At 37.8% G+C, this 27935-nt stretch overlaps 2 protein-coding genes and 1 long non-coding RNA gene across 6 annotated transcripts in view; 1 reads left to right on the top strand and 2 right to left on the bottom strand.

Annotated features, from left to right (window-relative positions):
* LOC141433368 (uncharacterized) overlaps positions 1-27935 on the bottom strand; it is a 62678-nt gene that overhangs the window by 33562 nt on the left and 1181 nt on the right. The gene's annotated exons all lie outside the window — the stretch shown is intronic.
* On the top strand, positions 43-19555 carry Srrm1 (Serine-arginine repetitive matrix 1). Of its 3 annotated transcripts, XM_074095366.1 has the most exons (14): positions 43-299; positions 2323-2412; positions 6137-6259; positions 7172-7342; positions 8153-8295; positions 8464-8582; positions 9647-9812; positions 12212-12300; positions 14069-14171; positions 14399-14524; positions 15400-15474; positions 16050-16190; positions 16949-17073; positions 18041-19555. In XM_074095366.1, the coding sequence occupies exons 1-14, from the start codon at positions 285-287 to the stop codon at positions 19417-19419; spliced, it is 2865 nt and encodes a 954-aa protein (XP_073951467.1). In that variant the 5' UTR covers positions 43-284; the 3' UTR covers positions 19420-19555. The 3 variants fall into 3 exon arrangements, with proteins under 3 accessions (XP_073951467.1, XP_073951468.1, XP_073951469.1); XM_074095367.1 differs by lacking the exon at positions 15400-15474; XM_074095368.1 differs by lacking the exons at positions 43-299; positions 2323-2412; positions 6137-6259 and adding an exon at positions 6473-6543.
* Positions 19544-27721, bottom strand: LOC141433366 (uncharacterized). Of its 2 annotated transcripts, none has more exons than XM_074095372.1 (3): positions 27614-27721; positions 21272-21419; positions 19544-20088 (listed from the first exon to the last, which is right to left on the bottom strand). In XM_074095372.1, the coding sequence occupies exons 2-3, from the start codon at positions 21417-21419 to the stop codon at positions 19679-19681; spliced, it is 558 nt and encodes a 185-aa protein (XP_073951473.1). In that variant the 5' UTR covers positions 27614-27721; the 3' UTR covers positions 19544-19678. The 2 variants fall into 2 exon arrangements, with proteins under 2 accessions (XP_073951473.1, XP_073951474.1); XM_074095373.1 differs by having other exon boundaries at positions 27621-27714.

Here is a 27935-nt window from a genome sequence, read left to right as displayed (position 1 = left end):
TTTTATATTTTCATTTGCCCATCCCAACCGCTTGGCGCATGGAAGCCATCTTGTTTCCAAAATGGCGCACGTTTGTAAGCTCGGTTCACAATCGTAGTCATTTTTTTTTGTGATATTCCACTAAAAGGAAATGAAGTTAATTTACAAAAGACTATTAGCTTGAGCTTAACGTAAATATTTCTTGGTGAAAGAAGAATTACTTTGGAAGCCACTTGGTTGAAGTGCCTGGCGTGTTCGCTAGGGCGGCCCTAGATTTCGTTTCCAAATTTATTGATTTTAAAACAATGCTGATGTACACGGTAAGTTAACTATAAAAAAATAAGGCATTATTGTACTTGTTTAATGATACTGCTTTCAGCCAGTTATGTTCATGAGTGGTTGTTTGTTTTAACCTGTAGGTATTATCGTTTGCTGGACCGGCTTGTCTGGATTCTTACTACTTCAAAGGAGCAGGCAGACTTCAATTACATGATGCTTCATGCTTTTGTCACACATTGTACTTAAAGTATCATAATCATCGTGCGGCCGAGCCCGTGGCCAGATTAGAACAAATAAAAACCATGGCATTTAATTTAACCTAATATTTAATTATATTGCGTAAAACGACGCTCAAGGTTGTGATAAGTGCACGATATTCTAGTAAACTTGTCGTTGGTGTTATCAGTTTAACATTTTGTCTGATCCCTGTTTGTTACAAGTGCTACAATTATACATAATTGTTAAGTTTCTCATACAAAAAAGTGTCAATTACGTAGAATTGTAGCACTTAACTTTTATTAAATAGGTGCCTGGCCAAAAAATATGTAGACAACTTTATTTAACTGCCTTTTATATTCACTTTTTTTTTGGATTGAGAACATGTTAATAGATGTAAGTACAGTCACCGGCACAAATATCTGACACAACAAGCCTGCATAAATATCTGATACAACTCTATTTCTAGGGCCAGAAGGATGTGTCATATTTTTGCATGCTCTCCTGTGGCAGATATTAATGCTGGTGACTGTACTTCTAAAGCCTAGAAGAATTTAATGAAAATAATACATACCGACGGTTGAAAGTCTAATTGATCTGTGCCATTTTTGCGAAAAATTTGAAACATACCTCAAATGACAAAAAAATTTACTGATTCCGAACATGTCAAATGACAAAAAAAAACTTATTCCGAACATGTATAAATAACTCATTTTCTCAAAAAATGATGCTTAGATGAATAGTCTTTCAACCAATACATATTATCTATGTAGGCTACAAACAACACCACCCAACAATGTTTTGATTGGTACTTAAGCAACAACAATGTCATACTCATAATGAAAGATAAAACCACTTGACAAGAGGTTGGCACTTTTCTCAGTGAGTGTCAAAATTCAAACCAACCAACTACTTTCAGAAGAAGAGACCCGAATTTACATATTAATTGGATGGGCCTTTGCATCCAGAGACGTGGTTTCAGTGCAAGGGAGAGTGTAATATCTGTCTGTAGTGTGGTGTATATATATCTGAGGCTCCCCATCAGGCTGACATAGTCAAGTCACATTTGGTGTGCTAAAGCCTCGTTAAAATATCAAAGGAAAAAAAATAAAAATCAAATCAAGCTTTTTTTGCGGACTGTGCTTTTTGTTACTGGCTTGCATTGTCCTTAAAACTGCCAAATTTCAAATGAATCCAATCAGTAGAAGCAAGTAGGTATAATTCAACTTGAAAAAAACACTGCAAGTTAACTAAAAGCTTGCAAAAATATTTATTGTCAGCTTGAAATAATGAATTATATTTATTTTTGAAAGTTTTATGGCACAAGCACTCTCTTTCTGAGAGGCCTGTACCCAGCTGTGGGACATATACAGGCTGTGATGAGATTTGATAGTTCAGATTACAATAAATTGCAATTAGGCTATGTTTCCACCAGTGATGTGCAAGGATGCATTTTTCAAAGTGTTTTTCATAAACCCTCGCACAGTGCAGCTCTAGCGGAAACAGCTGAGTAGAGCAAGGATAGGTCAATGAAGCATTTGTATTGATTCATGGCAATCACATTCCTCTCAAAGCATCTGGTAGAAACACGGCCTTAACCCTTAATAAGGCCTTATTTATTGGAGTATACTATCACAGAATCAAAAGCAGCTATTGAATGCATATGTGACAAAGGATATATTTAAAGCTAGTAGCTTTTTCAATAATTACAATGAATATTGTAACTTGTAACAAAACAATAAGGTTGAATTTCCAAGTCGATGTATGTGGTTGCTAAATCGCCTTTACCTTTTTAAGGGTTAATGTAAAAACAAAAATTTAAAAAAAGTCTTGTTTTGGTTGTTAAAGGGAACAAGTACAGAGCAGGACACGCGCTTCAGCGACAAGGAGAAGAAACTGATGAAGCAGATGAAGTTTGGAGATTGTTTAACCCAACAGGTAATTATAATTTAATGATACTGTATGTTGTTGGCTATGTTGTTGGTATATACAGTATACACGAATATTAAACTACATAGTATTGTTTATTAGGAGACCAATACCAGAGATATTTTAACAGTTTGTCTAGTCTAGTAGGTACAGTTGTGTGCAAAATAATAGCAGTTTATGACCTAATTACCTAATTTCTAAGATAAGACAGGTGCTCAGAAGACACCCTCATATTTACAAACCATTTACCTAAGGACTAGGTGTACTGGCCACTGAATTGATTATTTTTTCAATTTCGTACTTTTATTTTCGATTTTCAAAAAATGATGATCCATAAAAATAGCAGTGTCACTAAAATGTCTTCATTACATAATTTTCTCCGGCCACGAATAGATAATATAGAATTACGATAGTAGAATATGTAATTTGATGCTGTGTAAAAGTGATTACTGCTAAAAAACTTAAGAACTATGGGAAGGGGAAGGCATTGTTCCAAAGAAATGAGAAATTTGATTAAAAGGCTGATTCAAGAAGGAAAAACATAAAGTTGTTCAAGAAATTTTAAATTGTTCTGCTAAAATGATCAGCAATGCTCTGAAGTGGGAGGATAAATTTGAAACAAGAGGTAGAAAAAAGGCTACATCAAAAAAAGAGGACTCAAGAATTGTACGTTTGTCGAATAAGCGACCATTTCTGTCGTCAAAACAAATTCAACACTCGTTAAATTTTAAAATGAGTAGTTCTACAGTTCGCCGTCGACTCGTAGAAGCTGATCTGCACGCCAGAAGTCCGAGGAAAGTGCCACTGTTGACTAAGAGGCACATAAAACAGAGGCTAATTTTTGCCAAAGAGCATTGATTGGCCTATGGAGAAGTGGCGTAATATTTTATGGAGTGACGATAGTAAAGTGGTACTGTTCGGGTGTAAAGGTCGCCGAGAGCAAAGTCTAAGAACTTAAAGTCACTAAACTCAGCCGTCTAGACAGAGCAACGATGAGGTGCGGTGCGGGGGAGAGGGGCGTGGCCCCGCGGGCGTCCCGTCCACTCCGACGTTTTGTGCGCGATGCTGCTGGCTGCGAAGTGTCGCAATTTTTCGTGAATATAATTTAATAATTGTTCCCATACAGGAGTGGCCAATTTTTATTATAAATGCATTGTACATGTGAAGTATACGGCTTGTATGTCAACGTCGTACAGCCGTAGCCGTAATGATGGACAATTGAGATTTCATAAATTACGTAAATAAAATCCCTCGGTCTGTCCGTTAAGTGTACGTAATTACTATCTATTCAAAAAAAAATGTTCACGAGGAACTTTTAGACAATAAAGGGGATGCTATACGGTTGCCAATAAGCCTCCTACGGCGAGACGCGGTGCGGGGCGGGGCGCGGCGCAGACTGTGAGCGGTTGCTAGCAAGCTAGGCGGCATCTGTGGCGGCATTATCAAAAAAAAAAAAACAGAACGCCACCGCCGCGCGGCAATTCGCTTTTTAATTCCCGACAATCGCGACTCGGTATAAGTGTGAACCAAGGCATCGATACTAAGTATTAATATATCTACTTACAAACTAAACAAAATTACGATTTCATCGTATTACTTCTTTTATTCATCATCATCATCATCATTATTACGACTTCACAAAAAATGTTTAGAACCTCTTCTTCTGTGACCTTCTAGAGTCCAATGTTATCCTGAATGGACTATAGGCAGTAATGAATGCAGGTACATAATTATACCCACATTAATTTATACATACCTTACTATAGGAACATACTTGCATATTACTTTTTTGTGACAACTCTGATACATTTCCAGTGTCTAGCCGATTGTCGGCATTTCGCGCTCAGACAGAGAACATTAAGCACTGTACATTTTCTTACACTGTGCCGAGAGTATGTGAGAAGACCTCCCGGTGCAGCTTTTATGCCACAGTATACAATAAAGACCGTCAAAAGCATGGCGGACTCAGTTTGATGGTAAGGGGATGCTTTTCTTACTATGGTGTAGGGCCTATCATTGAAATCGTGGACATAATGAACAAAGAATATTATTTAAAGAAGGTGCTTCAGGATGTAATGTATCCATATGCCACTGATTGTATGCCACTAAAGTGGGTTTTCCAGCAAGATAACGACCCAAACCACACTAGTAAAGTTGTGAAAGAATGGTTTAGAACTGAGAAAGTCAATGTTTTACCATGGGCTGCACAGTCGCCGGACCTCAACCCGATCGAGAACTTGTGGACAGATATTAAAAATGCTGTAAGTGATCAAAAATCTACCACAAACTCCCAATTTCCCTGTAGAAAGGTGTCAATCATTAGTTGACTTAATGCCAAGGAGATGTGAAGCTGTTATTAAGAATAAAGGTCAAGCCACGAAATACTAATAAGAAAATTTAATTTTTGTTTCAAATTGTTTGTTTTTGAACTGTAGTTAATCACACTAATAAATCACACTGCTATTTTTTTGAAAATCGTATTTTAATTTTTCTTTGTTTAAGGCAAAGCTTAATTCGATTTATTATTATGAGAACAGTCTGGGCAGATCAATATATTCTATTTATAGTCTTATTTACATAATGTAATAATATGTGTAATTTTGCCTTTACTACTATTATTTTGCACACAACTGTAGGTATTTACTGAAATGGTAATGATTTTTTTTAACCAAGAATGTAAATTTTGACTTGAAATCTGGTATTGCAAATGTAGTTTGGGTGACAATGCCTACATGCAGTCTACAAAAAGTAGTCAGCAAAAAGCTTTTATTAAAATGAAGTTTATACCGAAAACTGCAGATTTTGTTCTGCTGTGGATTTTTTCGACAGCATAGGAACATGCAGACCCCATTTGTTGTTGGAATGTGTTTGAAATTCAGACTTGAGAAGAAGATTTCTTGGGGGTTTGGGTCCCATGCACCAGGTCGGCCAGTTCATTTGCGTATACCACTTCATTAATATGTCCCTTGTGTAGGGAAATAAACAAGCATCCATGAGGTTGACATCACCTGAACTGTTCAAAGCCTCAACAAAAATAAGAAAAAAAAAGAACATGCAGCCTTATAAATATAAAGCGCTTGTTGCTTGGGACCAGCCTGTGTACATTGAAATGAATTTATTTGAAACTTAGATTATAGTTAAATTAATTAAATGATTTTCCTTTGAGTTTTTCGAAATTCATTCATTACATTTGAAAATGTGCGGAATTACATTTGAAATTTACCACAAGCTTTACGGTGAAGCAAAACATCGTGAGGAAACCTGCACAAACCTGCAAAGCAATTCAATGGTGTGTGTGAAGTTCGCAATCCGCACTGGGCCCGCGTGGGAACTACTGCCCAAGCCCTCTCATTCTGAGGGGAGGCCTGTGCCCTGCAGTGGGACGTATATAGGCTGGGATGATGATGCTGAATTAAATGTTAGTTAATTACATAGGTAATTGTAATTTACAAAAAATACACAATATTATTTGAATAAAACAAAAGTATCTTTCTTTTGCATCATTTTGTCAGTACTCCAAAAAAAACTAAATGTTATCTAATAAATTAGTTTTATTTCTTAAATCATATACATAATACTTGTACCTCTCTGTTGTTGTATATTTTTAAATCAGTACCATTCATTTTTTGAAGAGGCGATCACGCGTAAACCTGCGAGCGAATATAATGAAATTAACTTCATAGATGCAAAATTAGCGGTGTAAAGTGTGTTAAATTCCAAATGTTATGTTCAGGTGGACATGTCCAAGGTAAAGCTGGATGTTCTGAAGCCATGGATCACCCAGAAGATCACCGAGATCCTGAAAATGGAAGACGACGTGGTCATCGACTACGTTAACAACCAGCTGGAGGAGAAGGTGGCTAATATATTCCTTATTTTCATAAACATATTTATAACAAAATGTAATCATTGCAGTTTCTTTTATTTGCTAATCTAACAACAAAACAAGTAGAATTGATTTGATACCAAGCAATGTTTATAAAGGAACTGCAATTGAAGTATGGTGTCATATGTATATTGATTGCGTATGGATATTTTTATGGTCCCCTCCGGTTAGCGAGCTGCCGCCGCCGCCGCCCGCCGCCGCCCGCCTGCCCGTCGCCGGCCGCTCTTACGGAGGCCACTTAGCATACTAAATCGGTATTTACGGGGAAATTAAGTACTTAACAATGCTAACTCAACATAAGAGAACATGCAATGTGGAACTCCCTTGCTTGCGAAGCATAATTCGAGAGTCGTAACTTGTAAAAGTCGTTAAGAGCTTGATCTGACTCGGGGTAGGGAAGTTCCGTTTAGGCTTTGCGTTCAGCATAATGTGGTTGTGTTCGCAACACCCTTACAGATGCAAGAGTTGAAGAAAGAATAAAGAAGACATCGTGGCGTCCCGCTCGGTCCGGCGTTGCGGAGCGTCGCGCGGCGCGGCTCGGCGGCGCGGCGCGGCGCGGCGTCGCAGCTGCCTCCGCTAGTCCGCTCGCCCGCAACACCTAACCATTTCATATAATGTACACGGCTTTCACTTCCCTACCAGAGTCATTTCTGTGCTACACTTCAATATCTATTGAGCTCTGATCAAATTGGCGCTCTTAACGGCTTTGTCAATTTTTTTTATCATTTTGTTTTTTTTTTCTCCTTTATGACTACAAAAATGTCAATCATCAAAAACATCAAATAATGAACATGTCAGATGATAGGGTGTTTTCCTTTTGTTTGACTGACATAGTTATCTAATTATATATTTTTTTCTTTCCCGATCCATTCCGGCTCCTAGTTCCCCTGTCCTAAAAAGATGCAGATAAATCTGACGGGTTTTCTGAACGGCAAGAATGCGCGACTGTTCATGGGCGAGCTGTGGGAGCTTCTGCTTAGCGCGCAAGCCAGCGACAACGGAATCCCAGAGTCCTTCACGCAGCAGAAGAAAGAAGAGATCAAAAAGCGTATGGTATGTTCAAATTGTAGGGTATTATGAAAAGAAAAAAATATCTTGGTCCTCAGCTCTGTGATCATTTGTTTTTCTGCTTATTGAAATGCCACCATCGTTTTTAAGCTTGAATCATTGCCACAAGACTCCATTGTACATACAATCAAAACATTTCCTGTGTACATCCTGTTGAGTTTTCCCACATCTATTCACACGAATTCGGCTTCAGCTGATGATATAAAGCTTATTGTCCACGCAATAAGAGCAGAAAAGACGTCAATCGACTCGGCTCTGGACATAAAGCTTTTTTCATCGGCTGAGGCGATTCCGTGTCGAGAGATGCTTAACCAAGAATGTAAATTGAGTTTGCTTACTTGTTTTCAACAGACTCCAATAAAGGAGGAGGTTCTCAATTCGTCTGTAGTGTTGTTGCCTAATGGAATCGTTGGGAGATGCACGTTTGACTACAATCACTAAAAACCATGAAAAAAAGTAACCAACTACAAAAATCTTAAAAATAATTTTCAACGAGTTTGAAGTCGGTGCCTGAGCACGAGCCAGCAGTAGTGATTGAAGTCCAATATCGTCGGTGATACTGCAATACCGCGTAACTAGCATTTTCCATAAGGCACAATATTAGTACTAGTCTGAATGTATATAGTATCTATGCTGGCTCGTGCTGAAGCACCGACTTCAAACTGGTAGAAAAATATTTTCAAGGTTTTTGTAGTCTGTTCCATTTTTTTTTTTTTGTAGACTGTTACCTAGCGTAAACAGAATATCGTATGGCATGTTTAAAATTATTTTCCAATAACAAAAATGTACTTGCAGGAAGAACAACAGAAAGACAAGGACAAGGACAAGGATCGCAGGCGGTCCCGTTCGCGGTCGCGAACCCGCGAGCGCGAGCGTCGTCGTTCCCGAGATCGACGCAGGTCGCGCTCAAGGTCGCCAGATCGTTCTTCTGACAGGAAGTAAGTGCGCTGAATGATAAGAGTCCGCAAAATAAATGAAGTCGTGTCCTGTCTTCACCCCACAAACAGTGGTAGATAATGTAGTGATAAGGACACATTTAATTTAAAAATACCGAGGACAACATATATATACATATGAACAATTTAAAAATAAATTGTTTTTTGTAGGCATCGCAATGGAGGCAGGGACGCAGGCAGCCCCAGGCGTTCGAGGAGGCGCAGTCGCGACAAGAGCAGCCAAACGAAGACATCGCATGCTGATGATGTAAAGGTTCCTGAACCGAAAGGTAAAACATGTGACAATAACTGTTAACAAGAGAAAACGACGTACAAAGGCGAACTTATCCCTTAAAGGGATACATACAAGGGGGAGTTATACTTCCAAGGTGAAAGTTTCAATGTGATACAAAATAAAGGATGCCACGTAGTACATTAATTCAACTGTTTTAATTAGTCTTATTTAATTTTAGGTGTCCATACATTAAGTTACCGATTTAATTTCAGCAAAGCAAAAATCTAAATTTCCTCACAAATTTTTACAATCACTAATTTCATATCACGTTTCAAATTTCGCCGTGTATAATTTGAAACTATCTCACGCATAGTGATGGTTCGTTTATCACGATTTCGAGGGTTGCATGCTCAAACCCGATAAAGATTGTTTTTTTTTGGAGTATTTTTGTGTTTTTTATTTCAACTCCAAATTTTGTTACTTTTACGGTCTTCCCGTAGAATCAATATCGAAAATGCAAAGATTTGCAGTTGAAATAAAAAATACAAAAAGACTCCAAAAACAATCTTAATTTGATTGCTTCATAGCGACATCTTGTCCGGGTGAGCGGTTAGTTCCAATTAAATGTTAAAAAGTTTCTCGGTGAGGGCTAAAAACATAGATGTCGCTAGTGTCGCTGCTTAAGTGACTAAATAAGAAACAAACAAGCTGAGATATGTGGTGCATAGGAGAAATTCGTGTCTGTACTCCTGTCCAGTGGTAGTTTAGGAGTATGGCACGCAGCACGGAATGCTGTGGACCTGGGTTTGATTCCCAGCGCTGGTCTCTTTTTCTGGTTTTTCTGTGCATCTATATTTCAGTTTCTATTTTTGATACAAACCCGATAAGTTAAAATAATTGACTATTGAAAAAAGATCATTCAAGTTTATGTTCGTGGTTTTTATGAAACATTACATCGGGTTTGACCATTTTGACCACACACACAACCCTCGATTTGTTCATAAGTATTCCATCTCATACGAGAATGAACCCGCTTTTGCATTTAATGTATATACCCTAATGTGCGTGCACGCCTTTGAAAAGTCAATCAATTATACAATTTTGTTTTATTTGATGCAGAAAACGGCAAGTCTCCAGAGAAAAAAGAAGTCACGGAAGCCGAAAAGGAAGAAGAGAACCACAACACCACCACTGAGGCAGCCACAGAGGAGACCACAGATACCAGTGTCAAGGAGGTGAAAGCTGAAGAAGATAGTCGCAAATCCAGATCAGCTTCACCTGCCAAGTAAGAACTTTTATATTGGCTATTATAATTTATCGATATAATAATCATAATCATCTTTATTTGCATAAAAAATGGTACAGTAAGGTGTTACATTTTGAAAATTGAACATCATTTTTTGCTAAGTAGTTTTAGCTTGCAACATTAAAAACTTATATCTATGAGTATGACTTTACTTAAACATTAATTTAAATTAAAAACAATTCACTCACTGAGTAGAACAGTTTCTCATGCAGCCACTTGTACATTTTCGTTTTAAATTTTTTTTTGCGGGAGTTCTGTAATATCTTTAGAGACAGCATTATAAATTTTGACTCACATGCAGTAACAGTTTTTCTTATTTAGTGCCGTAGTTGGTAATGTATCATAAAAAAAGTCGGTTTCCGTGCCTTTTGTTTGTGCGACCAGCATCTTTAGCCTTCTTAAATAATTCTGGATGTTTTTTCACAAATACCACTACTTCGAATATATACATGCAAGGTCGAGGTAACAGTTTAAATTTTTTGAATAGTGGTCTACACGATTCATATTGGGGTAGACCACAAAACGCTCTTATAGATAGCTGTTTGTCACTGCACTTCAGTCCGGCATTAGAGTAGAAAAACAAATGAAATATGAGCTACTTTTCACAACTGTTTGCTATATTCAAATATCGTCAATACTTAAAAAAAATCGTACCTCAAAATAGTCGTTTTTTCCAAGTTAACTTTATGAACACTGTGTCAAGGTTAAATTTTTTTGACATTGATTTTAGATACGAGATTTTTTCAAAGTAGTGACGATATTTTGAGTCAAAATGAGACTATTGTATTCCGATCCAATTTATGACAAGCGTAAACAAAGACGCCATTAACCCGACCATAGACATTTAGGGGCTGTTTCACCATCCATTGATTAGCATTAACTGGCGGTTAGGTGTGATGCCGTCTCTTATTTGTTTTGTTCGAATAGACTGAGACGGCATTCACATTTAACCGTCGGTTAACGCAAATCAATGGACGGTGAAACAGCCCCTTAGTGATGTGAAAACCTAGAACCTATTGCAAAATAATTAATCTGTTCAGTAAATCGATTATTTATTAATTGAATAGATCAACGTATTTTTGTCTAGTTTATTATTTACAATACTTGATTTCATTCCAAAGACTGTTTATTCAATTATAAAAACAATAACTATTTTTTAATTTTAAGGAAAGTAAATAAAAATCGCTTACTATTCCGCGCATTAATCGTTTTTTAAAATGTCAAATTTTCCACCATCTCTACGCTAATCTATGCTACTACCACACGGCGGTCACGCCGTACAAAATACGCGTTCTTGAATCTTCATAGGCACAACGACGTCTGTACACGCGTCAATGTGTGCGTAAGATACACAGGGCTGACTCGCAAAACCCTTATAAGTGCTATTACCAATGATATTTAAAAGTACTTATATGTAGGTATGGCTTATGTAATCGTTAATCTTACCTATTTATTTAAACCTAATTAAAATGTGTCTGTCTGTGTATTTAAAAGCATTATTATTTTCAATTACAATAGATATACGACTACAAACTTAAACGAATTATTTGGTAGGTAGTTATTTCATATATTAATCGCGATAATTTCAGAAATCATTATTTATTTAGAAAAAGGAAGTAGGTAGGGTACCGTTACCTTTTCGCAAAATTATTGCTACCTAACTTAGTGCCGTGCGCCCGACATACATCGCGTCGCGCACCCGACTGCTTTCCTGCGATCTACGCTTGAGGGGTGAGGTAACTCGAACCGGTGCGGGGCGGAGCGTGGCCATTCTGTACGTTAGTACCAATATATATTCTGTGCTACTACAGATTATACACATGTTTCAATAAAGAAATAACATCAGATTTTGACGAAGATTTTTCAAATGAAAAATAAATATTGAAATGAAGTAAATTTTGGTGAAAAAAGTGATTAGACATCTAGTTAAAAGACACAAATTATAGATAAATGTGTTATTGATTCGATCCAGTAGGTGTTTATCCAAGAATTTTGATGATATCGGTTTGTTTACACTTAATAAATTGGATAGGCATAATGTATATGTACCATCAGCCAAATAAGTGGTCTATAAATTTTTAAACAAGTTCCTATCAAATGAATATGTCGCTAAAGTTGAACTTTCAAGTTGACAGACACGTCTATTGGCATTATTGTTTTATGACTTTGCTCCCAAGTGTACTTGTTTAATTCAAACCTCTGATTCATGGCAACAATGATACTGCGAACCAAGTTTTCTCAAGGAGAGATCTCGTCTCATAATGTGCTTATTCGACAAGTCAAAACTGCGGAATTGTCTTAAAATATTATTAGTGCGTACACATGATAAGACAAGAAATAAGTCTTTTATTTTGTTGACATCTTATTCTCCTTTTTAGATCTACGAGTGCTAAAGTTGCAGAAGAAAAGAAAGAAGAGAAAGTCCACCGATCATCTAGTGATAGGCGTTCCTCGTCCGCTTCATCCCGTAAGTAATAATGGATTTCGTACCTAAAACAAAACATCTCCGGCTTATACGATGTGTTATTTTTGATTTACTTAAGAGCGTTTATACCTGCTGAGCTGGCAACGTTTTTTTTTTAGTTTTTAAAGATTATTTCATAAAAGTTTCATGAAAATTAAAAATGTCGCCTGATAGAACACTTCTTAATAAATAAGATAATGTGTCTACTCTGTACTGTAGGTACTGTCTACGCCAATAATTTTTAATTATGTTATTTTCTTTAAAAACCGTTCATAAACATTAATTCGTTTTTAAAGAATATCTCGAATACTACTGGTCCGTTTCTTTTGTGATTAACATTTTTATGTTACAAGACGTCTCTAGGTCAACATTAACTTGGTCATTTTTGATGTCAAATATTTCAAACTTTTTTTTTGACACTTGTGAGTCAGGGACACGGCCACCATTTTTTTACACTGATGTGACATCTCTTTCCGTACAAATATATATTGGTCTGAAATCAATCTGCTTGGAGCAACATGGTGATTTTTTAGGGTTCCGTACCCAAAGGGTGCCAATGGGACCCTATTACTGAGACTCCGCTGTCTGTCTGTCTGTCTGTCCGTCCGTCCGTCCGTCTGTCCGTCTGTCCGTCTGTCCGTGTCTGTCTATCTGTCCGTCCGTCTGTCACAGGGCTCTATCTCTGAAGCCGTAAAAGTTAGACACTTGAAATTGTCACAGATTATGTATTACTGTGGCCGCTATAAGAACAAATACTAAAAATAATATAAAGTTAAAAATTAAAGGGGGTCGTCATACAAGAAACGTGTTTTTTTTCAGCGTTTTTTGGTTGCTAGGCGTTATTAACTGTTGCTAAGGCGACCGAGTCGCCTAGCAACGGGTAGCTATGTCATTTGAATATTTTCCTTTAAGTTTGAGATTTTAATGATGTTTTATAAAAACTTCGATAATATAATTAATGTACTGACTGTATGATTGTGTGGTTTATTCGTTTTTGTGCAAAATTAATAAAACAATTTATGAACCACTAACCTCAATGAAGCCAACTTTGATAAAGCGCTCGCCAAATCCACACCGTATTAATCACTATGTTTACCTATTGTTTTTTACACTAAAAAAAACATACTAAGTATTTAACACTATTTACAAGGTTTATAATACAGTTTAAAATTTATTCACACTAGTCGAGCTTCTTATTATTTAATTACACAACATACGAAGTCCGCCGAATTTCCCGCGAATGAACTGTGCTGACAGACAGCAATTTTTTTTTGAGCTGCGCGCGGCGTGCGCTGGCAATGGTTTCAGAAGCAAACAGCCAGAACCAAGGAGGATGAGAATTCAAATTGTTTTTGTGCTTACATTTCGGCGATATTTTTAGAAGCTTTTCTATAGCTTGCCCTGTTTGTTTATTTATTTATTTATTTATTGTTTGTTTGGGTCAAAGCTTGGAAGCTAAATTTGACCCACTTCCAGTGGTCCGATCGACTTGAAATTTGGCATACTTATGTAAATTTGGTGACAAATTGACAATACAATAATCTGGTAGTGACATCTTGGTGGTCCTGCCAGGATCGTCTCTGCATATACGTGCGTGCGTGTTAGTGCGGTGGTAAGGTGGCGCTCGCCTTATTATACAAATACACGCACATTATACTGCCGCATCCATAAAGGTCATGCATAGCATATTTGTGAAATCTCAAAGTACCTAATAGAATTAAATTATATATTTTGTAGTGGCTAAATCATATCTTTTCAACTTGTTGTGAAGGTGGGAGCGCAAAGAAGCGCGCGTCACATAAGAAGCGCCAGTACCGCTCCAACCGAGACTCGTCCGGCAGTGTTAGTCCTCGGCGAAGCTCTCGTAGAGACAGGTATGTAGAACAACAGTCTAGTCTAGACTGTCTTTAGACTGCCATCAATGATGCAACACAACAACTGTTATATTTTGAGTACTCTGACAGCCCTCGCGCATTTGATAAGAATATATTTTTATTATATATATTAAAATAACGTCACTTCAGAGCTGCAGCGTAGTACATTATAATATTTAGAACAATTTTTTGACAATACTACACAAAACATATATTTCCCATAACAGAAGCAAGTCTCGTCATCGAAGCAGCCGTCGGCTGTCTGTGGACCGGCGCGACAGAGACCGCGAACGCGAGCGCGAGAGAGACCGCGAGAGGGAGCGTCGGCGCCGCGAGCGGGAACGAAGGGAGAGGTAACCATTATTCCTTAGTCCTGGCCTTGTTACAGGTCCGGTTATCTTATCACAACTCTCGGGACTACGAATAATAGACTAATAAAGATTTTCGATTTTTAATAGATTTTTTTTACAATAAAGAACTGTTCAATTGCCGTTTACCTAACTCTTCTTTCTAATTTAATGACATGAAGTGTCTTAAAAATATTTTTAGAGGTATATCTATAGTACTACCTTAGGTCTGAAAGTTAGCTTCCATTGGAGAACTATCCGGTAGGAATTAAAAAATCGTGTTGTTCCTTGTCAAAATCATAACTAGAAACTAGTAAATAAATGTTAGTACTGAGATTCCTGGACTCCTAGAAAATAATACATAGGCTACTGTTTCATCCCGACATTCCCACAAACGGGATGAAATACCAAAATTTCAACTCCTAGGTTAAGAGGCATTATAATTTGGTATCGGTGTTTTTATGAAGACTACATTTTTGGAAATTTCCATGGGATTTTGACAAAGGGTTTTCACAGAGGCGAAATATCGCTAGATGGCGTTAGTATCGTAAGGTCTGTTTGACGTTTGCTTGCGATTGGCTCATTTAGTTATTTAACCAATCACGAGCAAACGTCAAACGGACCTCACGATACTAACGCCATCTAGCGATATTTCGCCTCTGTGAAAACCCTCATTCTACTGCTGGGTTGACGTGTACAAAGTCTAGCCTTAGGTACCCGCGGCTTTGTATACGAACGAACCGGGTGTTTCTTGAGCATTTAAAAAAAGTTTCATTCACTTTATACTCGATTTATTTTAAAAGGTTTGAATCCTAATTTCTATTTTACACTTTTTTTAATTTGATTCAGAATCAGGCATATTAAAAATTCTGCTTTTAAAGGTCGCGAGAACGTCGCCGATCGCTTGAAAGGCGCAGGCGTACGCGTTCACGCTCTCGACGACGTTCAAGGGACAGGTAATTTGTTTCACAGGTCTTATGTTGCGCTTGCGTCATTCATTTCTATAATTTTGTCGTACGCTCCTTGCATGACTAACTTCGATTTTATTTTCCGAATTTCTTCCTGCTTTGTGTTAAATTTTACCTTTGACGCAGACCTATTTTTAATGAAATGTATCGTTCACTTTAATCATTGTTGAATACTTCAATGTCAATGTTGTCCATTCCATTATTTTTATTCGGAATTAAAGACATGGTTAAAATTTTGGGCTTCCGCTCTAGTCAACAAGTTAAGAAGTAAATATTATAGTCATTGAAGGGTTTTGTGTAACGCTTACATTAATATTCACGCCATCAACAGAAGGATGCCAGCAAAAAATATTTTTTCGTGCTCATTTGGGCGTGATGTTAAGTCGACGAATCGCTAGTGTTTGATTCTAGCCGTGCTAGCAGCTAGCTAGTGCTACACAAGCAGAATTTTGACTATTTCAAACATGTAAAAATTTAAGAAAGCTTCCAATCAGCCAGCATTAAAACTGGGAAAAGTATTAAGTTTCATAGATTGTTAATTGATTTATGTGTGTGGTGTTTAGGTCTCGCGATCGCCGGCGCTCTCGTTCGCGGCGCCGCTCGCGCTCCCGCCGCCGCTCGGGCCGTGGCTCGCGCGAACGCCGCTCCAAAGACCGCCGCTCCAGGGATCGTCGCTCGCCTAGACGCTCGAGGGAACGGTCCAGGTAAGACCATACCTGACATGACTATTCTGTCTAGTACTGATTTAGGGGGTCGTCCCATGAGACATGATTTCATAAAATTGTAGAAAGCGTCTTCAAAGATCAACTCAAAATGTGTTTGAGTGTACCCTGTTTTTAGAGATTAAGGGGCTGTTTTATCACCCATTGATTAATTTTAACTGAGGGATAAATGTGATGCAGTCTTCCTCTATTTGGACAAAACAAGCAGAGACGGCATCACATTTATCCGTCAGTTAAAATTAATCAATGGATGGTGAAACATCAGAAACACAACTGTTTTTCAGTCCATGTTAGGCCAGTTTACAGAATAATGAAGCATCAAGCCACCCAACTAATAAATCTCAAACATGCAATTTAGGCTCTCCTTGTTGGGGGTCACACTCTTGGCAGAGTGGTTGTGGTCGTCACATCAGGGGTGGTGGCAAGCTTTACAATCCGTCGCAATTCCTCCCGTACTGCAGCCCTTCTCGAACACTCGTGGAGTGGACTGTTGAACGCAGCTTTAACTTGGTCCGTCCAACGCATGGGTGATCTGCCGCGTGATCTCGTGCCTTCAACCTTCCCTTGAACCACAAGCCGTTCCACAGATGGTTACGTTCCACTGGTTAGGCTAGGGGGTGCTAAAGTCCTCTATTGCATGTCAAAGATCTATCAGTTAGGTAGTTAGGAGATATTGGTACTTCATCATCTGCATAATTATTTAATTTATTAAATTACTTATAAAATTGTGTTTATTATAGGGACAAAAAGTCCAGAGATCGTATACCGAAGGACCGAAGATCCAGAGACAGGAAGTCGCGAGAGAGAAGGTCAAGCGACATCATCAAGGAGCGATTGGAGAAATCCGTGTCAATCCCGAGAAAAGGTAATAAAAATAATGAGGTCGCTAATGAGGTTTTTGTGACAGATGGAATATCGCTAGTTGACCTTAGTATCGTCAGGGCTATTACGAAGTTCGAAGTTATCGTACCGTCCCTCTCACTATCGTATTAATAATATAAGCATCAGCGGGACGGCAAGATACGAAGTCTGGTCATTTTATAAAAGAGGGCAATAAGAGCAATTTACAACTTAGGGACATGTAAATCTTTAAGATCTTTTTTTTAAGTAATAGATTACCGAACCCTGTCGTCGTTTTATGTAAGTATGTAGTAAAAAATGCGATTTTACCATTAATGTGTATAAGCCAAAGGATATTAGAAATACAGGAAAGCTTAAAATTCCATCTTATAGATTGGCTAAAACGAAACAATCGTTTCTGAGAAAGTCAAACGTCAGATACGTAATTCAAATTAATTGCCAAGAAGACATTAATATCAAATGCGTATTATAAAATTTATGATTATATATATATCATGGACAGGGATGTTTGGAAATAATTTCGATCTGCATTGGCGATCATTTACTAAATGTACTGTGCTAAAAATGTAGTTCTCATGAAATAACATTGTAAATCTGTTTAAAAAAAATACCTCATTGAGTTTTTTGTTGGATCCTTCTCAACGGAAGTTTTTCCAAACTGGGTAGATTTGTTGACATCCATAATTGCTTGTTTTTTTATCTAATCTATAATACCTTTAAATGAGTTACTTTCGATTTCGATGATATTTGGTATGTGGGAGTTCTCGGAGATGATTAACCGATCTAGCTTGGTCTTATATCTGAGAAAATGCTTATTATCGTGTTTTAGTCCGAGCAAAGCTTGGTCGCCCCGGTACTAAGCCTAAATTGAATGAAGATATTTTGAAAATTAAATTAAGACACAATGTACTATTCCCGTCACGCTTGCTTCATGAACGTTTGGTGTTTAATAGCATTTATTTTTGTTACAGAAAATCTCGATTTGAAATTGCTTAAGAAATCCTCGGAAAGAATTTCCATTCCGCGAGAGCGCTCCAAAGAGAGAGTCGTATCTAGTTCTAGTAGGGAGTCTTCAGTTGCTAATGAAAAGTCTGCTTCACAAAATGACTCTCAGGTTAAACCTGCTAACTCTTCCGACGAAGAAGACAGGGAAGATTTTATTCCTGTTCCTACTTTGCGCGAGTATTCTAGGAGCCTTTCTAGAACACCATCACCATTCTTAAGAAAGCACGAGATTGAGACTGCCAAAAAGTCGGAAAGATCCGGAGATGACGCATCTGGCAAAGAGCAAATTGAAGAGGAATCAAAGCCCCAAGATACAAAGAAACTGAAAAGGAAGACTCACCAGTCAGAGTCTGAAAGTGAAAGCAGCGAGGAAGTAGCTAAATCTAAGACTAAAGCTAAAATTAAGAAGAAGGAAAAAACAAGTTCTAAACGGTCTAAAAAATCTAAAAAAGATACATCGTCCAGTGACAGTGATTCAGAGGAGTCGTCTTCGAGTGACTCTGAAGAAGACCGTAAAAAAAAAAGCAAAAAGAACGCCAAAAAAAAGTTGGCCAAGAAATCTAGAAAGAAGAAGAGTCGCTCTTCGAGCTCCGAATCCAGTTCTGAGGAAGAAGTAAAGCATAAGAGTTCTAAATCCAAGCAAAAGAACGTTCCAGATGATTCAGATGCTGATAAAAAGTCAAGTAAGAAGCGTAAAGAGAGTATTGAACGTCCGAAGACGGATAAAGTTGAAGTTAAGGTAAAGTCGAAAAAACTTGATAATTCAGAAGAATCTCGTGATGATTCATCTGACAGTGATGCCAAGTCTAACAAAAAGAAGGTTACTAAACGCGACTCTTCAAGCTCACCCGATAAAGAAGTGCGACGCAGCAAGAAGATGGAGTCAGCTAAAGAGAAGGCTGTTTCTCCTGAGGTTGCCAAGGCTAAGAAACCTGAAGACAAACAGTCTAAATCTAAACATATTGAACATGTAGAATCCAAAACTAAATCTCGTGATGATGAAAAAAAGGCCAAGAAACGCGAAAAAGAAGAATCGTCATCTGACAGTGATCAAGTTTCTAAGAAAAAAGCGAGAAAGAAGGTTTCAGAGTCCGAGTCTGACTCTGACAGTGATGAGCCGAAAAAGTCTAAGAGAGCCAAGAAACACAAAAAGCATTCTAAGAAACATAAGAAACATAAAAAACATAAGAAGTCATCTAAGAAGAAGGATGACTCCTCTGACAGCGAGGAGGCAGAGGAAGAGGAGGAAGAAGGAAAGGTCAACAACGAGGATCTCGAGAAAAAACTTCGCGAAAGAGCCTTAAAGTCAATGAAAAAGCAAACAAGTGCGTCTGGTTCCGATTAACTTGTTATATTGTGTGCACTGGACTCATTCAGTACCTAGTTAAAGTATTTTGAATGTAATTAATAATGAAGTAACGTATAATTAAGCTTACGTATGTGTGGACACTTGTTAGTAATTAATAAAGTTTTAAAAATTACCAATATATTTTATTGTTTAATATAATTCAATTCATATAACATTGTGTTTTTAAATATAACAGTTACAATAACTTTGGATTTAATACTTTGGTTAACTTAAATAAAACTTAACATTGAATCAATTATCTAGTGTAGCCTCTATAACCGGTGACCAAACTGGGCGTGATGCCACTGCCGTAAATGTTGCCGTATCCAGGCCTTTTGTTGTAGTAACCGTATCCCAGGTGATACGCTCCTTGGTTGTAGGGGTTATTGTAACCATAGTACGAGGTGAGACCTCCATTGCCTCCGTAGCCACCGTAACCGCCATTACCGCCATAACCACTGTATCCTCCATTCCCGAAGCCTGTGTAGCCGTAACCTTTGTTTAAGCCGCCAGAGTAGCCATTGTAACCGGGGCCGCTGTAGCCGTTATATCCGAAAGAGTTCTCGTAACCTCCGATGCCTCCTTGATAGTTATTGTACTTGTCATCTAGTAAACCGTAGCCGGTAACACCCGTGCCATGTCCCCCATAGCCTTGATTGCCCCAATCTGGATAAGTAAATATGACAAATTACAATCCACACATACATGAACGTACAGTCAGCTGCGAGAGAAAGGTGACCCCCCCCCCTACGATAATAGTATGTACCGCAGTGGGGTCATGTTTCTCTGCAGCTGACTGTACAAACATACATACTTCTGTGATTCTGTGAAAAGAAAGCAGGATCAACTGCGGCCTTAACTCGGTAGGCTCCGAGCGATAGATCTTTGCGAAGCCCTAGTTAGCCGAGCAGAGTAAATATAGGTATGAGAATTAAAATAAAAAGTAGGTTTTTTTGATGTTAAGCATTGAAAAACTGTGCTAGGCATTGAAAAATATAAATAGGTCTTTTGGGCTATAGCGCTTGGCCCTTGGCGATTGCTCTGATCGCTACGTCTGAGCAGAATCAATTAGATTACTTAATCATTTAAAAAAAAGCCGTGGTGCCCTAGTGGTTTGGCCTATGGCCTCTCAAGCAGAGGATCGTGGGTTCAAACCCCGGCTGGCACCTCTTGTGTTTTCGAAAGTTATACATATGCGTATAAATATATAACAGGGACCAGTCTGAAAACCAGCGCCTGGCAATCAAGCCCAGCATATGCTGAGACTGGGGACCCATTGTCCATTGTCCTTTTTATTTTTGTCCCACATTTTTTTTTAACAGTGTATAATTTTAAGTTGTGGGAATAAAGGTTTTATTTTATTTTATTTATTTATTTTTAAATTTACCATAAGTTTTACGGCGAAGGAAAACATCGTGAAGAAACCTGCAAAACCTGCGAAACAATTCAATGGTGCGTCTGAAGTTCCCAATCCACACTGGGCCCTCGTGGGAACATCGGCCCAGGCCCTCTTATTCTGAGAGGAGGCCTTTGCCCAGCAGTGAGACATATTATAGGCTGGGATGATGAATCATTTTAAAATTATTTCCAGTTTTACTGCCTGTTTGATGAAAAAAGTTTGAAAAGTTTTACTAACTACCTATTACTATCTAATGCGTTAATGGCCCGAAAGAGTTGGGGTGTGCATGAGGTTGGGTTTTTATTTCATTAGCTTTCGAAAACAATAAGTAGGTAAACTAATTTCTAGTACTGTCAGTATCAAATACAAGAAGTGCAATAGGTACATCTGAGTACAATACAATGCATCCGAATTGTAGATTCGATAGCGCAGTTAGAATTTTAAACTCACAGTTGCTGGCAGCAGTGTTAAGGTCATCCTTCGAGCTTTCACCCTGTGCAGCGACTGGCAGAGCCTTATCGGCTTGGGCTTCACTTGCGGGCGCCGCCAACGCACTCGTGAGGACGACCGTTAAAAAGGTCAGAGGTAATAACTCCATCTGTAAAAAAGGGTAAGATGAATATCTAGAATAACTGCGAAGGTACGTAGCTAGGTACCTACCTAATTTAAAAAAAATGCTATATTTAACCCCCACGCACAAAAAGGGGTGTGATAAAATTGACCGCTGTGTGTGTCTGTACGTCTATCTGTAGCACCGTAGCTCTTAAACGGATAGACCGATTTTAATGTGGTTTTTTATTTGCAAACAGGTTTTCTAGTGATGGTTCTTAGACATGTTTCATCACAATCGGTTTAGCTGTTTTTGAGATTTAAGTAAGTATTGCTGTCACTACAATTTTTTAATTATTTAACGTCATGGTTCAATATTTATGGACCAAGTTTAAGCAGGACTTGCGGCCAATTAGGTACGCATATTAAATTTCTTTACGGATGTGTGCTGGCTTGGCTCCTTCTCTAAAGCACATGGCTAACTTCATATTGTAGGTACCTAAGTATATAGTATATTTTAAGTTCAATGCGAATAATTAAAATTAGTATGAAAGTTTTCCGTTGTGACACAAAAACTACCGATACAATAACATGGCAGTAGTTTTGTACGGTTAGCTACCATTTTTTTGGTCTCAACCCTTATCTTACTGAGATTACAGCGACAATAAGTGGATACTTTCCTCATTTCCGCTTCTTCCTATAATTCAAAATGAAGTCCTTATTAGCTTTTGAGACAACATTTGAGTTAATTTATTCTGAAGCATGCAGCGCTCGCTCTCGAACTACCTACTGATTGATGTTCTCTACATTTGGTACTTGAATAGGCTATTGTATCTTGTGCGACGACCAAGGTTAATATTCATCATCCCAGCCTATATTCGTCCCACTGCTGGGCACAGGCCTCCTCTCAGAACAAGATGGCTTGGGCCATAGTTCCTACGCGGGCCCAGTGCGGATTGGGAACTTGACACAAACCATTGAATTGCTTCGCTGATTTGTGCAGGTTTCCTCACGATGTTTTCCTTCACCGCAAAGCTCGTGGTAAATTTCAAATGTAATTCCGCACATAAATTTCGAAAAACTCAGATGTGCGAGCCGGGGTTTGAACCCACGACCCTCTGCTTGAGAGGCGATAGGTCAAACCACTAGGCCACCACGGCTTTTTTATGTAATTTTTTTGGTAGGTAACCTATAAAATTTTTGTTAGAATTTTTTTATTGTACCATTTTGTCGGCATAGTTCACATATAATATATCCGTGCAAAATTACAGCTTTCTAGCATTGATAGTCCGTAAGCAAAGCCGCGGACGGACGGACAGACGGACAGACAGACATGGCGACACTATAAGGGTTCCGTTTTTACCATTTTTGCTCCGGAACCCTAAAAATGAGGCTGACAACGCTTGCTGTACACAACACATTAAACGATGTTGATACTTACTTAGAAATGATTTAAATTGGCCGGTTTTTTGTGGGAGGTCCATGGCTAGCAGTGGACGTCTTCCGGCTGACGATGATGATGATGACTTAGTTCAATCCTGATCATCAGAAACAGCTGATATGTGCTAATCTTCCGAGTAGGTACATAATAATTAGACGAAATTAATATTAACCTTGGTCGTCGCACAAGATACAATAGCCTATTCAAGTACCAAATGTAGAGAACATCAATCAGTAGGTACTTCGAGAACGAGCGCTGCATGCTTCAGAATAAATTATTAACTCAAATGTTGTCTCAAAAGCTAACAAGGACTTCATTTTGAATTATAGGAAAAAGCGGAAATGTGGAAAGTATCCACTTGTTGTCGCTGAAATCTCAGTAAGATAAGGGTTTAGATGAGACCAAAAAGACGGTAGCTAACCGTACCTACAAAACTACGACTTGAAAAAGTTAACCATGTTATTGTAACGGTAGTTTTTGTGTCACAACGGAAAACTAAAGGTTAACTGGAAGAGATCCCTTTAAGGGACAAGTTCGCCTTTGTACATCTCTTTCTCTTGTTAATTGTAATTTTCATATGTTTTATGTACAATAAAGAGTTACAACAACAACAACTTCATACTAATTTTAATTATTCACATTGAACTTAAAATATACTATATACTTAGGTACCTAAAATATGAAGTTAGCCATGTGCTTTTGAGAAGGAGCTAAGCCAGCACACATCCGTAAAGAAATTTAATATGCGTACCTAATTGGCCGCAAGTCCTGCTTAAACTTGGTCCATAAATATTGAACCATGACGTTAAATGAGTAAAAAATTGCAGTGACAGCAATACTTACTGTGACAAGTAAAGATCTCACAGAATTCTGGAGTTAAAGTTTCGCGGCTACTCGTTTTGTGTGTAACCCATTAACTTTGACCCTCAAAACAATAATCGCATGTTTGTTGATTCTCACGCCAATAATGCGCTGACCTACAACTGTTATGCATGCGTAGTACGGCAATTCATTACCAGAGTTCATTAACAGACACGACATTTTCCGCTTCTAGTAAATTATTAACATTTATCTTTTGAGATTTATGAGTACCTAATGCCGTTTGAGGTTTTAAATTACTGTAGGTAGGTACTTACATACATTAGGTCTTAATCAAACAAGTGAAAACCTGAAAGTAGTTTGTTCCGAATCGAGAGAAGGATCTAATAGGTATTACGCTTAACTATAAACCAGGTTTATATTGTTTTCTAACATAACATCACTATCCATCTTTCTATGCAGTTAGTACTGAAAAGTGGATATTTATGGTAGGGAACCGATCGTATAGGTACTTGTATGCTTGTACCTACAATGCTACAATAAAATATATAGTAGATTGTACAACGAGAGCATAAAACGAGCCATTTTGCCCGAGGCATTGTATAGATATCATTTAATAATATTGTAAATCTGTTTAAAAAAATACATACCTCGTTGAGTTTCTTGCCGGATTCTTCTGAACAGAGGTTTTTCCGAACCGGTGGTAGATTTTTTTTGATATTCATAAGTGCTTGTTATAGCCTAAAATTGATAAATAATGATAAATTTTTGACTTTGACTTTGAGGCGTTTATCATAGAACTCATGTTTGTCTATGTTTGAAAAAAGGTATTTTTGACTTTGACTTTGAGGCGTTCATATAGCCACCCGAGCCAGTGAGGGTGGATAGACACGTCGAGGGGAAAATGGGTTTCATTCTCAAGTTTTACATTCTGCTTTTCACTTTGATTGAGAGGAAATTAAACAGCAACAGTGGTAATAATCATTAACTTACTAGGTACTTACCTTTTATTTTCCATGCATTGCTATATAATTATAAATTTTTAGTGTTATTGATTTATTCTAATTGATTCTTATTTTTACAAAAAAATAAAATAATTAAAAATATATTGAAACTTTTTAGTTTGTGGCTGTTGACACCTGATTACCTTGGTCTTAGACGAAGATTTTACTTTATGCACTAGAGCATAAAAAGTCATTTTATGTCGCCTAGATCCAGCATAAACACGAACTTTACGAGCATTAGAAGTGAAAAATATATTTAACACGCTTTAATTTTAACATATTTTTTCTCGCCAATTGTACGAATATCAATCAATCTATAGCTCATGTTACTAATCGTGGTAAAAACTACAAAACATAAACTTTTATACTTTATACACTTCATAAAACTAAATAATTTCAAAAGTAAGTTATGCAAGCAAATATCGTAACTAGCGTGGTGGATCTTCAGTTACCATTAAATGTTTGCTGATTTTCTTCTCTTTCATGAGATAGTGCTTTAGGTACCTAGTGCTTATTATGCCGTGTAGGAACTAAAAGTTTTGTGGATTCAGACACTGCATTAATATCTGGAAGACTGTCATTGATAGAAAAATAGACTAAGACAAGGATCGTTTGCTTTTTGCGTTCAACCTTTAACTTAAAAGGCTTTGTTTATTTTACTTTTCAAATTGGATTACTAGTTAGAATGAATGCATTTGAACTTAATCCAATGATTCCTAGACGGCGGTAACTTCCATGTTCCGTCCATTCACTTTATTTTTTTCTTATTCAATCTGTCATCATCACTTCTGTCAGCCAAAGTGAGGAACCGCCTGCTGAACATTAGAGCCTCCCCAAGGCTCTCCACTCAGAATATTTTTTTGGCTTGGAACCCTTTATTAACTTGTTTACTTACTAATGTAATTGTGTTACCTTGTCAAAGTGAGGATTGCTACCACCATCTTGCTCGCTAATCCTGCCGATATGTAGATACTTGCACTTTTTTTGGCTTCGGAACCCTTGAATTAATTCTTGTCTACTTATAGGTTGTAATTGCAATACCCCTTACTTAGATGTTTATGGGCGGTGGTGATCTCTTACCATCAGGAGACCCACTTGCTCGCTTGCCATCTCAGTCAAAAAAAAAAAGGTACCTACCAAATCTAAAAAATATTTCACTGACTTATAACTAAGTAGAAAGTAAATAAGTTCCCACTGGATGAAAATTAAATTGCGGGCATGAGCTAGTCGTAAATAAAACGAAACGCCATGGAAAGAGGACTCTAGAACTGGGAAGCGTAAATCACTTCACGTCAAAGTTAAATTAAAGTTATCCGAGTTTAGAAGTTGAGGGTATTTAGTGTCATAATTATTCTCTCAATAATCTAACCAATGTAGAAAATAAAACGTTTTAAACTTTTGTAATTTTCACTCTTAATTACTGGCACCAATCGGAACTTATATCCCGCTAACAATGTGCTTGAAACGTCGAGGTAATTATTACTCATGATTGGTTTTTTGGAGTCTTTTTGTATTTTTTATTTCAACTCCAAATTTGTTACTTTTACGGGTATCCCGTGAAACCTTACCCAACCCCCCGATACCCGTAAAAGTAACAAATTTGGAGTTGAAATAAAAAATACAAAAAGACTCCGAAAAAAAAACCGGCCAAAAGCGTGTCGGACACGCCCAAAATATGGTTCCGTAGCCATTACGAAAAAATAAAGTAATATTTTTCTGAGGATTTCGTATTTTATACGGAATCTTCCAAGTTTAGGTATATTTTATACCTTAGGCTGCTATTTACTCATAAACTATTAATAATTCTCAATCAAACTTAGCCGTTATAGTTTTCCTTAAAAGTTTGATATACTTACTATCATCCTGAATTTTTTCAAATTTTTCCACCCACCGGTTTAGATTTTAGAGGGGGGGGGGACGCTCGACTTTAATGAAAATTTGCACTTTAAAGTTGAATATTTTGCAAACAAATCACTAAATCAAAAAATCGTCTTTACAAACCCCTAATGGTTTTAAAAGACCTATCCAAAAATACCCCACACTATAGGGTCGGATGAAAAAAAATCACCCCACGTTACGTCTATGGGAGTTAACCTAAAAATTTTTTTTGAATTTTTAACTGTACCATTTTGTCGGCATAATTTACTTATATATCCGTGCAAAATTACAGCTTTCTAGCATTGATAGTCTCTGAGCAAAGCCGCGGACGGACAGACAGACAGACATGGCGAAACTGTAAGGGTTCCGTTTTTGCCATTTTGGCTCCGGAAACCTAAAAACCAATCATAATTTCATTGCTTAATAGCGACATCTCTTGTCTGGGTGAGCGGTTAGTTCCGAAAGAATGTGACGTCTTTCGATGAGAGCGTAACATAGATGTCGCTAGTGCTGCTTAAGTAGCGTAGTAGAGAAAAGCAACCGGAGATATGTACCTATGCATAGGAAAAATTCGTGTCTAGATTCCTGTCCAGCGGTGGTGTAGGGGTTATAGCACGCAGCACGGATTGCTGAGAACCTGGTTTCGATTCCCAGCGCTGGTCTCTTTCTGGTTTTTCTGTGCATCCATGTCTTAGTTTTTATTTTCGATAATTATTAGGTACTCGTTTGTTAGTGTGATAAGGCCCGGTTGGTGGTAAAACACGTTGAAAAGTTGAAATCCTCTGGCAGTCATTTCAAAGTTAAATTTCTTGAAAATGGCAGAAGGAACCAATTCTAATAAAACATAGCTAAGAACTAGCATAAAGAAACTCGCATCCACGTGAAAAAAATCGCATCCAAATCTGGTTAGTCTGTTCGAGAGCTACGATGCCACAAGCAAGAGAGAGATTAGCGTTGAAATTATAACACCCCTCTTTTTGCGTCGGGGGTAAAAAAGGCACCATACGCTGTTATCGTAATTCCATTGTCACTCCTAAACCAGACTTACTTTGTTAAGTTAAAATACACATAAATTGATCACAAAAACACGTCTGAACTTACTATGCACCTTAGGTATTGTTCACTCTAGCACTGGCCGGCACAGGTGGTGTGTATACAACGGAGATGCGCTCTGCGCGTGCACGCGTGCTGGCAGACCTTTATAAACCGTGGGAGTTTTTGTCTTTTAATTGACAATGGTCACTGGGGAGGTAATAAGTCTGTTTGTAAGCGGCCCATCCTTCCACCGAGGCACTATGACGCAGCTCAGCGTAAGCGCCGAGCATTGTCGCCCTACACATAATAACATCTCTGGAGGTCTTGATACGTTGCTGTTGCAATTTTCCTTGTACGAATATAGAATATTCCATTGTTATTTTTCATT

Source organism: Choristoneura fumiferana, chromosome 12 (genome assembly GCF_025370935.1).
Source record: "Choristoneura fumiferana chromosome 12, NRCan_CFum_1, whole genome shotgun sequence".
NCBI classification, from domain to species: Eukaryota; Metazoa; Arthropoda; class Insecta; order Lepidoptera; family Tortricidae; genus Choristoneura; species Choristoneura fumiferana.
This window is presented reverse-complemented; position numbering and strand designations above follow the sequence as displayed.